We start from the raw sequence: 11922 nt of genomic DNA on the forward strand, positions 1-11922 counted from the left end.
GGTCCCAATGTAGCCCTTGAGGTGTGTTATGGAGGTAGGTGATATGCCACCAATACTCAATTTACCCATTATTTTTATTTGTGGTATATTATCCACCCACACTTCGATCATAGCATTTGTACTATGAACTATAATGCTGTAGATCAGGCGTGTTAGTTTGCTAAAAGGTGTTTTCTTTCCCCAGCAAAAAAAGGTACAACTTGATGTTTTATTTCTAGAAATACATTCTTATAAATGTAGGCTAATTGCTTTCTTAGATATCAACTACATTTCTGACTTTCCCCCGTGTTTGTAGAAACAGTGATTGCAAAATGTAGGACGGTGCATGAAGTACACCATCGTGGACATGCGCAGTCGGCCGCGCTCAGGAGCGCCAAATTTACCGGGATGCGAAGAAAGGGGAGGAGCAGTAGTAAAGGCTGCTGTAGTTTAAATTAATGTCAACCTGCCTCTCCGCCGGGAGAACAAGTCCAGCACGGATAGCGAAAGTACAGCGCAACCTGCGAGCCGCTCCACAGATATTAACATGACTCGACGGCCGAGAAACAGGTAAGCCCAAACACACCAATTACTCTTATTTGCATCATCTTTAACTTGCGCGTGTTATAACTTACGCATGATCATGTCTGTTGGATACGGAGTGCGTTGAGGTGTTTATGGGTGCATCTTATTGACACAGTTTATGTTTTATTTTCTGGTTTAAGCTCTTTTGAGAGTCTGTGCATCTTTTTTGTTTTCTTGGCACTTAAAGCTGAGTATAGTGGTGTGGGTGTCTCGCTCGCGCGCTTATGACAGGTGGTGGTCATCTGGCATGTGCGCTCCTCGCGCTGCTGTCAGTGGAGAGAGAGAGAAAGGGGTCTCTCTCTCCCTCTCTCTCTCTCACGCAGACGCACACACACACACGCGTGCGCGCGGATTAATAACATTAGGGCGAGTGGACAGGCGCGTGCCACGCTGTGCGCAAGACATTGTTTTTTAAATAGGAGCTTTTAATAAATACAAAATCGAACACAATGCATTATGGCGCCTATATAACTCTGTCTAAAAAAATAGTCAAGGGAATTGAATGTATTGCAACACGTCCTAAATAGAATTTCGGAAAAGTTTTGAAAATATTTCTATTTTATTGCACTTGTCTCCCCAAAAGTTGCCCTAATCTGAGCTGTCTGTGGTTCCGGTGACCATCACCACAGCCAGCCACACAGACACAAATGCGTGTTTTTTTTTACGTGCATCCTGGCTCTAATACACCAATATAGTATAATTAAAAGGTGAGTTTAAACTTGCGTATAGACCCTAAACGCAGCATCTCCTAAAGCGAGGGGCGCTCACTGTTATTTTGGAAACTGCGCTTTCGCTGCGTCCGCTATGTGCACCTGTCTCGAGGACTGGCCGCATATTTTTTTTGTGTGTATGTGCCTTGTTTTGATCCACACAAATATAACCTTCAATCACCCACCAGCTCACCGTGTTATACACTTTGTTGATGGGCATTGGTCGGCACCATTTCCCCCGTAAAGTAGCTGAGGTTACTTTCATTGAGCTTGCGTGTCAAGTGTCTTTGTGTCAGTGCGGGTTATTGGTTTATTCTCATGGTTTAAACAGAAGAAAGTGAGAGTTGACTTCACACAAAACCACCCCGCTGATTAAGATAAGAGCAATGATCATCATTCCACTGTTTCATGGTGCCGTCTTCACTCTCGACATGAGTAGAGCCGGCGGTGCTCATTGTCGTGTGTTTGTGCGCACAAAGTTCTCTGACGTTTTATTACTACTATGGTGTCATATGTGCTTATTTATAAAAAAAAAAAAAGAGATAATGGTTTGATTGTTAAAATAAAAAAAAATAGCCCATTTCATATGATCAACAAATTAGCATTGTGTATACTAAGAGTAAAACATAAAACGACTGCTGTGCACATGTTTCTGCAGGGTTCGTTGCTGTTAGTCAGGCAGTCATGCATTTGGGTAAATGGAGAAAAAAGAAGGAAGATAATCCACTGTAAATATCCTCTTGTACACACACACGCACACGCACACAGACACACCTCAGTGGGGTTCCTGTTCACCTGTTGCTCTGTATGACACCAAAGTACCCTATCCAGCTTCCACGTTGTCTGTGCTCTACATTCTGATTGGTTAACCAATTCAGTGTCAGTGTGTGTGTGTGTGTGTGCATTTATGACTGTGCTGTACAATGCCACTGCAGGTCTGAACACGCCAGGGTCACGAAATTATGATCGCATAGCCAATCCCAGTATCTGTGGAAACCAAAAACATTAGAACCTGTTCATCCGTCTCCCCCCCTTCCTCCCTCCCTCCCACTCGCTGTTCTGCTCTCTCTCGTTCTCTCTCCCCTTGTGGGTGTCTTGGCTAAAAGCCTGCACCCAAACCTTCAAGAATGACTGGTTCGGTCTGTGTTGACACCTGATGAGTTAAAGAGTGGGCTGAGTTCTTTATGCACTCTGTGAAAGAGATGATTAGGGAGTAGTTTAGAAATGGACAGGTACTTGTTGTGCTTGTATTTACTTTTCTTTTATCTTACACTATTCTTTTTCACACAGCCTCCACCTCTTTCTTGAATGTATCTTTCATGTCTCTCTCTCGCTCTCTCTCCATGTGTGTGTGTGTGTGTGTGTCTGCAGTGTTTACAGCAGCGAGGAGGATGAGGACGAGACCGAGATGTACGACCATGATTATGATGGATCGCTGGTCAAGGCAGGGAAACGGCACCTCGGCAAAACCCGCTGGACGCGAGAAGAGGTACACACACACACACACACAACACCGACAACACCGACAAAACCCTACTGTGCAATACCAACAACACAGCTGAGCTCACGCATTGGGTAGAAAATTGCTTCAGGAGAGAACACGTCCCAGGAACCTGGGAACTGTTCTTTTTATACTTGTCTGGTCTAACCACATTCACAGACTGCCATGTTAACATTGCTGGAGGTGATGTTCACAGCATGTCGAACAAACTACAATATGTTTTCTCTTCTATTTTTTTTCCAGGATGAGAAGTTAAAGAAACTCGTTGAGCTTCATGGTTCAGAAGACTGGAAGCCTATTGCAAGCTTACTGACTGTAAGTAGGGAGCACACACATGCAAGCACACGCGTGCAAAATAAGCTCCCACATAGTGTGATGACTAATCGTCTGCTCTCTGACCCACCAGAATCGTACAGATGTGCAGTGCCAGCACAGGTGGCAGAAGGTTCTCAACCCAGAGCTCATCAAAGGGCCGTGGACCAAAGAGGAGGACCAGAGGGTAAGAAAACCTTTTAGAACCTCACATAATGGTGCAGAACGACTTCATGTTGGAGTAACGTGGGAGACAAGCAATCAAGCATCCTCCAGGGTTAAAACAAATCATCTGTAGCAACCTCTTGGCTGCCGTTGCACAGGTTTAGTTCCCCCCCCCCAAAAAAAAGTTGCCGTTACTCAACGAGTGACATGCTCAGTCTCTTAAAAGCCTGTGAAGTATTTGTTGAACTAGTCCATCGGAGTTATATTTCCACCCAGATGCCGCTGTAATGATTAGCAGAGTGGCTAACGTTCCGCTGGAAACTCCCTCTCGGCTCGCCAGCAGGTGTTCTCAATCACCTCCACAAGTGGGAAGATAAAGAAAGAGGGGAGGAGGGAGGAGAAGCATTCACTGACACAATGTTCTGAGATTTTTCTGAATAACTAACAAGTTTATTTTATTGTCATTTTTCTCTCCTATCTCTTCTACCTCTCATATACCTATAATTTCTTTACTTCTCCCTCTCCTCCCTGTTATTGCCTCCTTCCTCTTTTCTCTCACCCCTTCACTGCCATTTACTTCTCTTCCTTTTCAACTCTCTTCCTCCTCGCCTCTTGTCTTTCCTCTTTCTCTCCACGCCCCCCTCCCCCCCCCTCACCCACTCACCAACTCACCCACTCCCAGGTGATCGAGCTGGTCCAGAAGTATGGAGCCAAGCGCTGGTCGGTGATCGCCAAGCACCTGAAGGGGCGTATCGGCAAGCAGTGCCGCGAGCGCTGGCACAACCACCTGAACCCAGAGGTGAAGAAGACGTCGTGGACGGAGGAGGAGGACCGGATTATCTACCAGGCACACGAGAAGCTGGGCAACCGCTGGGCCGAAATCGCAAAGCTGCTCCCCGGCAGGTAAGGCGGACTATGTAGAAGAGAGAACGGGGGGGGGGATAAAAAGGAGAAGCTAGATGAATCACTGAACACTTGTTGGTTGACTGTGCAATGCTGCGGTGGAGAGGGTGAAACGGAGGGGAGGACACTGAAGGAGGAATGAAAAGAGAAGAAACAAAAGAGTAAAAGGGGATGAAGTGAGGACACAGAACATGAAAGAAGATAAACGGCGTGAATGCAGAAAGTGTTTCCGTTGTGTTGAAAGACGGGAATACGGAATGATTGGGAGGGAAAAAACAGTCAGTACAGGGTGTCCTTTTCTAGAGAAAGGCTGAGAATCAAATGATTAAGACGAAGGGAACGAGGGAAAAAAGATATTGTCGTTTCTGTTTTTACATGATTGTAATTGCGCCGTTCTGATAACCTTATCAGTTTTGTGTGTGTGTGTGCGTGACTGAGACTGTCTATCTGTGGCAGCCTCTGTGTGTGCCTGTATTGATAATGCTATCAAGTACCATGTGTTTCGTAATGACTTAACCTGCAAGCTAATACTATGCTATTTCGTGACTTCCAGGACCGACAACGCCATAAAGAACCACTGGAACTCCACCATGAGGCGAAAGGTGGAGCAGGAGGGCTATCTGCAGATCGCGGCGAAGAACGCCAACTCCTCGCTCTCCATCAGCCACGGCTACGTCAAGACCCACAATCACATCCTGGGTTTCCCCCATCACTCGCCCAGTCACGCGCAGCTGCCGCACAACTACGCCTACATCTCCGACACACACAGAGTGAGTGGGGCTCCTCAACCAAAACCCGGGAATGCCGGCAGGAAAACGAAATTATTCCGATTATGTATTTATTCGATGTTTGTGATTGGCTTAACAGGTACCGTTCCCCATGGCCCTGTCGTTGAACCTCCTTAACATTCCCCAGCATGGAACCGCTGCTATACAGGTAGAAACGGCGAGTTAAATCGATCACTACAGTGAGGCAACGGGAGGGATTGTGAGACGAGAAGATGAGCTGCTGCTAAATTTCTTTTCTTTCTTTTTTTCCCTCAGAGACACTATAGTGAGGAGGACCCTGAGAAGGAGCAGAGGGTGAAAGAGATCGAACTGCTGCTCATGTCTACAGAAGATGAGCTGAGAGGCCGGCCATCACTACCAGTAAGTTTTGCGGGTGTATCTGCATACGCCCCGGTGCGAGGGAACTGTTAAAAGGGTTGACAGCACAATTTATGTGCAAGTGTGTGTGTGTGCGTTTGACCCCGGCTTTAAGGACGGTGGTTTTGGATGCGTGCGTTTCGCGTGTGCGGAGGAAACATCTGGGGGGGTTTGTGATGAAATAGGACCTCATCGCCATTTCAGTGCGTGTGCATGACCCCTTGTGCAAAGAAAGTTCCCTTTCTTCTTCTCTTTTTTTCGCATTTGTTCAATTTTTTCACACCTCTTCCCTTATTGTCAGGCTTGCATTTTCTAACTTGTGTTTTTACACTCACCCTACTGTGCTCACGTTTTCAGACGACTACACTTTGATTATTCGTATTAATAGCACTCACTCTTTGTATCCTTTTCTCCCGCAGATGAATTTGTCCTTTCCGAGCTGGGCTAGCCAGAGCTCTTTGTCCAACAGCTCCGAGGGTGTGTTGGTGTTTCCTCATCACCAGGCAGCCGCCCCGGCTCTGCCCCTGGACCAGAGCTGCCTACCCGAGGAGAGCGCCTCTGCAGCACGCGCCCACAGCAATAACGGCAGCCACAATCACAGCAACAGCAACAGCCATCACAGCAGTCCGACGTTCTCAAATACCATGCCGGAGTTCATGGAATGCGTCATTGATTCAGTAAGTGTCTGCATTCAGATCGTCCTTGGGCGACAAGTTCACACGTCATGTTGTTCATGATCAACAGAAAGGGTAGCTTAGCAAAGTAGCAACGTAGACTTTACCAAGTAGTGGGCTTTGACCCAGGTTTTCCCGCCCTTTTAAAGCCTCTCCTCAGTGGATGAGGCCCCTACCAGTGAGCTCTTGGTCAGAAACCCTCCCTATTCGCCCTCACAGGTAGTTAAAGTAGCCGCGTGTGATCAGAATCCATCCAATCACTAACCTGATGACATCAACAACCATTCATTCAGAATTAGTGTCTCTGCTGTCATTTTCCATCTTTTTTGTTTCATTTCAACTTCTCTTTTGAAGCACCGGCCATCTTTCCTCCCCATTTCTGTAGATCAGACCCACTTTGCTCCGTGATCTGCCAGAATGTAACTGCTCTAAAATAAACCTGCCAAGCTACTTTGGTTGATTGGATTCCTTCCTTTTGCTTCACAGTTTCTCAACCAGTCAATGAGCCCACAACACTCCGACAACGACAGTTTACCAATGAGCTCGCCTGTGGACTTAAAGCCTCTGATCAACCACACTATCAGGCACCAGAAACAGGAGGAAATGTACGTGGCTCCATCTCAAATGTGTCTCAAAACGATTATGCAACGATACAAAACTGTGGTAAAAGACGATTAACGCGCAGTTGTCTCTCTTTTTATCGCTCTCAGGTTCAGAACTCCAAACATTCGTCGCTCGATCCTGGAGTCATCTCCTTGTACGCCCACGCCTTTCAGGTCAGCTCTGGCCTCGCAGGAGGCCAAGTACGGACCCGTCAAACTACTGGTGAGTAAGAGACTTCAAAAAAACCTGTGTGGTTACCTCCTGTCGGGTCTAGCTTCGCTGTTCTTGTGTCTCACTGGGGGATTTGTGCCTTTTGCAGAACTCTCTGGAGCAACAGATGGTAAAATCCATCAAACAGGAGCCGATGGAGTGTGCAATTGAGCAGCCTCCTCTGAAGAAGATAAAACAAGAGGTACTTCATACTGAACATAAGCGAGCACACATATGTACAGAAGCAGGAGAGGAGCCATGGATAGTAAAAATGAATACATTGAAGTCAGGATTTATTTATTTGTGTGCACGAGATAAGTGTATAAACAGAGAGCCAGCACAGCAGACTAGCCTTTCTTCCCGGAGCATGAAGGGAAGTGCCTTTTGCCAACAATAAACCCTTAATAACTCATCCCCAAACTACAGTAAAGCTTAAGTAAAGAGCTATCTACAACCAAAGTGTGCCTTAAGCAGGTGGCGGTTGCAATGAGTGACTTGGCCTTGTGCATTGCCAAACGTACTTAATCATTTAATTTGTGCCCTGGAGTTAATTCAAATGTGGGAACGATTTATTTCATTTGAGGTAACTCATTATATTTTGTGCATATGAAATAGTAAATGGCCTCGATGTGTTTATTTTTCTCGCTCTGATCACCCAAGTTTGCCCGACTCTGGATGTTAACCACGGTGTGTTCTGGGTCCTAGGTGGAGTCCCCATGTGAGAGGAGCCCGTGTTTGCAGTGGGAAGGACAAGACCTTCACACACAGCTCTTCTCCCCAAACGGCCCCGCACAGGAAGTACCTGTAAGCTCACCTTTGACAGTTCATGTAATGCGACGCTACATCATGTTACTCAGAAATACCCTCAAACCTTCATTTTGAACTTCTGTTGTTAAGATTCTTTTTACATGTTTCATTCAGGACCTGCTTACTAGCTCATTACTGAGTCAAGACGGACACAAAAACTACCACCTCCCTCGCAGAGGCATGGGCAGCCCGCTACAGGTGTGTGTGTGTGTGTGTGTGTGTGTGTGTGTGTGTGTGTGTGTGTGTGTGTGTGTGTGTGTGTGTGTGTGTGTGTGTGTGTGTGTGTGTGTGTGTGCACGCTTCTACGTATTCATGTAGTGATTGCACGGTAACCATCAAAACTCATCATCCCGTTTCTTTCGCCGACAGCAGCTCAGTTCCTGGGAGCAGGCGACCTGCGGGAAAACAGAGGAGCACGTCTTGGCCTCAGAGCAGAGCCACAAGTACATCAACACTTATTCTACGAGGACGCTGGTCATGTAGACAGAGACACACGTTGAAGTGGAAAGATCAACGATCCCCCTGCGCTGGACGCAGCGCTGCGCGTTACTTATTTGTTGTGGTACAACAGTTGGGAGAGGCTCTATGCCATTGGTGTTTTTACACTCACACTTGTTGGATTTCAACCAACCAAAGACTAAACAAGTTTTTTATTTTATTTTTTTTGTAAATGCGTCGACTTTGCTCTGGGTTCTATCGTACGTCCTACTACGCGTGGTCTTCGTCCTTGTTATGTTATTATCGATGTTGTATCGATATTATCGATTATCGATGTTGTATTATAAATGGGAAACGGTGGATATATAATTTGCATTGGGCTGTATTGTTAATTCCGAATTTTGATATTAATATAAAGAACAAGTTGATTAATTTATTTGTTTTCATAATGGTAATGTTGTTGTTTTTTAAATTGGCCAATGGATCAGTGTTGTAAGTTAAGTATTTAAGCCCTGTTAGCATTATCATAAATCCAAAGGCATATTAATGAATTTAAAACTGACTTCTTTATTTCAGTCATGAAACTTTTCTGTTTCTTTATTTTTATTATTTTTTTTTTTAAACAGGCTACAATGTGTTTACTGTTTATTTCAAGTGTTTGGTCCGTGCCACCTCATGTAAACACTTAACTACTGAACAAGAACAGCTGCGTCCGTTCTTACGTCGTCATTCAACAATGGATGATCATATTTTACACGACAGAAGGCCTTATTAGTATTACCTGACTACCACATTGGCACCTTTATTTCACATAAATTGAGTTTTCATTTCAACTTTTGATTTGTTTCTCGCCATCACAGTAACCTGTGTGGCGAAACTATCAATGAACAAATGTTATATTTGTTAAGACTTTAAGTATATATATATATATATATATATTTCTACATAAATAACAAATCTTAAATGAGCTTATATGTTTGAAACCATGAGCTTCACCCAGTAAGACCAAGCTGCACTTCAATCTTATATTCTCCATAAAAAGCGAGAGTACTAAACACTGATATTTTATATAATGCTACAAACAAATCCCAACCCAAACTTTTGTATGGTTTTTGTTTTTACACATTTCTTTGTATGGTTTTTGTATTTTTGTATAATACTCGATCAACCAGCATTTTGTTTTCTTACTAAGACTGCAGTAGCCCATGTCAAACACTTAGCAGACAATCTTTTTATACGCCTTGTTTTTATACTAGCTTTTTGAGCAAAAATGATTTTATGAAAGCATTTATACGCCAAGTTTTCATGTTTTTTTACTTTTCTATACTGCCTAGTAAATAAAGTGTGTTTTTATTACAGCCTTGCATTCCGTGTCATTTTGGGAATATTATTTTAAAGAAAATAACTCAATAAGAGGTAACGGTGAGAGCAATTGAAAAACGGTTCCTCTGAACATTTCGATACATTTTAAGAGAAAGTACACTTAGCCTGTAGTTGTTGTAAACTGGACTGTGAAGGCACACTGTTGTCTGGAGTAGTTCTTTAAAGTGAATCACCAATTTGCTCTCTGGTGTTTATGCAAATTTGTGTGAGGGCTTTTGTAATCAAATACTCTGACCTAATCTCCCACACACACACGCACACAATCCTGTGGAAACAAAGGTTCGCTGTCATAAACTTGCGCCGAGCATATAATAAAACGTTCCCTCCATCTGCCAATTACTGAGTGAGTGTAGAGTTTATCAGCCACCCGAAAGGCAATAAGCAAATGAACCCAACCGTTGCCTCGTTTTCTCTGGATAAAAAGGGACACGCTCCAGAAACACAAAGGGAAAGTTTACTCTGGGGAAGAAAATGGCCCTCGACTCCTTTACACACGCTATAGCACTGTGCACAATTACTGTATAAAACACCTCATTGTTCTCCAACAACACACATTCACACATGTATGAGCTCCACGTTTAGTCTCTTGAGGAGACTCGTTTTCCTGTGAGGCCATGAAAGCCAAAGGGGCCCAGATTCAGAGCAGGAGCTATATTTACACCCCCTCCCCTCGCCTCCAGCCACCTGCACCCCCCCCCACCTCACCCTGATCCACCACAGTGCCCTCAAATATAGATTCCCATCTCAAGTATTAGTCTCAGAGGAATACATAAACAGAAATGACAGTCATCTTGATGGACACACAGCTAACAGGAACTGTGATATTTAAAGGCAGGACCAAACAGAAATAGTTTCCTCGGAGCTGCATGAATGCTTACTGCAGTCTTAAGTGACGCATATGTCTTCAAACAGTTAACAGGACATTTAAGTAATGCACAAAATGAATGGTGTAAACAGACAGCCAAGAGATGATAGTGAGGGGTTGATCAGGGTTGTTTGAATTCAGAAGATTCTCTGTCAGCAATTGTAGTGTGTGTGGTTTGTGTGTGTGTGGGTGTGTGTGTGTGTGTGTGTGTGTGGGTGTGGGTGTGTGGGGTGGTGGGGGGGGGGGGGTGTCTTGTGGAAAGAGGCCAGAGCAAGAAGCAGACTTTCACATTGGGAATTTCACCATCTTCTACTACACCCAAAAGAAAAAAAAAGAGAGAAAAAAAAGCCTCAAACCCCATGAGATTTACAGACACCTGCTTCCACTGAGTGAGAAGGCAGCTGCTTGTGTGTGTGGTTTATTGACAAAAACATATAGATCTGGATGGATATTGTAAGATGTCAGGGTATTTTAGAATTCAAACTGAGACCAAAAGGAGGTTTTCTACATGTGACTGTAGAGAATGATTGATTGGACAGTGGCTGCGACTCCCAGCTCCTAAGTGTTGACAGTATAAGAGGAATGTGTTATTATTAACAACGCAGTGCAGCAATCATTTTAGAGCGGCAACAAGAGAGCACATTATTATTATTACAATTCACTCACACTGATATTGAATTGTGTCAATGCTTTTGTTCCTTTCAGTTCAGAAGAGCATGTTTTTGTGCTGAAGGCCCAAACTGACAGTAAATGTAAAATAGTGAAGGAGAAAATATGGAAAAACGCAAATCAAAAAATCTCAAACCGTGCTGAAATTGGAATCAGCACACCATGCATTTCTATGACGGCTGTTGTGTTTTACATTTAGGTGTGTAAAAATGTGCAGCTGCTGTAGTCGAAGTTTAAGTTTATATCTAAAGTTACAACATGCAACAACCTTTCAGCGAAAGAAGAAATGCAAAAAATATCAGGTATCTCTGTCACAGGGCCAAACGTGTCTTTCAGAGGTGAACAGTTAGTGCTGCACTGGGTCAAGAAACTTGCGTTGGTGATGTTGTCCAGCTTACTTTTGAGGGAAGTTCTTGGTATAAGTTGGCAGTCTGAAAAATATCCAAGGCACCCTGAATGTGAGTTAAACATCCTGTATGGATACATGGAACAAGTGGTGTAAGGGTGCAGTGAAGACAGGTATTCTTAATGAAAAACAGGTGTGCTCAATAACAATCTCATTAAGAGGTCATGTGACCTGTGTCACATGACATGAGAGTACTTGCCCCACGACAGTGAAAATATCAAAATGAATGCACACACGTTCTGTAGCTGACTTATACATACTGGCTAAAAGGAGACTAATGTGAGGTAAATCATTAACTTAGCACTAAAACAAATTAGCTTTCAGAATTACCCCTGTTAGCAATGCTGTGACGTCTCCGGTGGAACTTTCCTCTACATGGGTACCGGTTTAGTAAGGCCGCAAGGACGTTGCAGTGAAGTAAGATAATTCAAAGAAAGTCATGGCTTTTCGATGGAAGCGTGTATTTTCTTTGAGTGCAGACAGGAGCCTGAGATTTTATTTTCACATTTAGATTTAATTGGTAAATGTACATTGTTGGACGCAGCATAGAAAGGTTGAACATTTTAA

At 44.0% G+C, this 11922-nt stretch overlaps 1 protein-coding gene across 1 annotated transcript; it reads left to right on the forward strand.

Annotated features, from left to right (window-relative positions):
- The first annotated feature begins 468 nt into the window (after nucleotides 1-468).
- Nucleotides 469-9390, forward strand: myb (v-myb avian myeloblastosis viral oncogene homolog). The gene is made up of 15 exons (XM_079180382.1): nucleotides 469-549; nucleotides 2646-2763; nucleotides 3019-3090; nucleotides 3182-3274; nucleotides 3935-4155; nucleotides 4709-4925; nucleotides 5023-5091; nucleotides 5199-5303; nucleotides 5720-5977; nucleotides 6461-6579; nucleotides 6685-6799; nucleotides 6897-6989; nucleotides 7493-7591; nucleotides 7709-7792; nucleotides 7964-9390. Exons 1-15 carry the CDS (start codon nucleotides 527-529, stop codon nucleotides 8075-8077), a joined length of 1800 nt encoding a protein of 599 aa, XP_079036508.1. The 5' UTR covers nucleotides 469-526; the 3' UTR covers nucleotides 8078-9390.
- The last annotated feature ends 2532 nt before the right edge of the window (nucleotides 9391-11922 follow it).

The sequence above is a fragment of the Pholis gunnellus genome, assembly GCF_910591455.1.
Source record: "Pholis gunnellus genome assembly, chromosome: 19".
Taxonomy (NCBI): domain Eukaryota; kingdom Metazoa; phylum Chordata; class Actinopteri; order Perciformes; family Pholidae; genus Pholis; species Pholis gunnellus.

Excerpts from the sequence above, each read along its gene's own strand:
- myb (XM_079180382.1), top strand. The coding sequence starts at position 527 with ATGACTCGACGGCCGAGAAACAG. Across the intron at positions 3,275-3,934 it reads CCAAAGAGGAGGACCAGAGG|GTGATCGAGCTGGTCCAGAA; the intron begins GTAAGAAAACCT and ends ACCCACTCCCAG. Across the intron at positions 7,592-7,708 it reads GCCCCGCACAGGAAGTACCT|GACCTGCTTACTAGCTCATT; the intron begins GTAAGCTCACCT and ends TGTTTCATTCAG.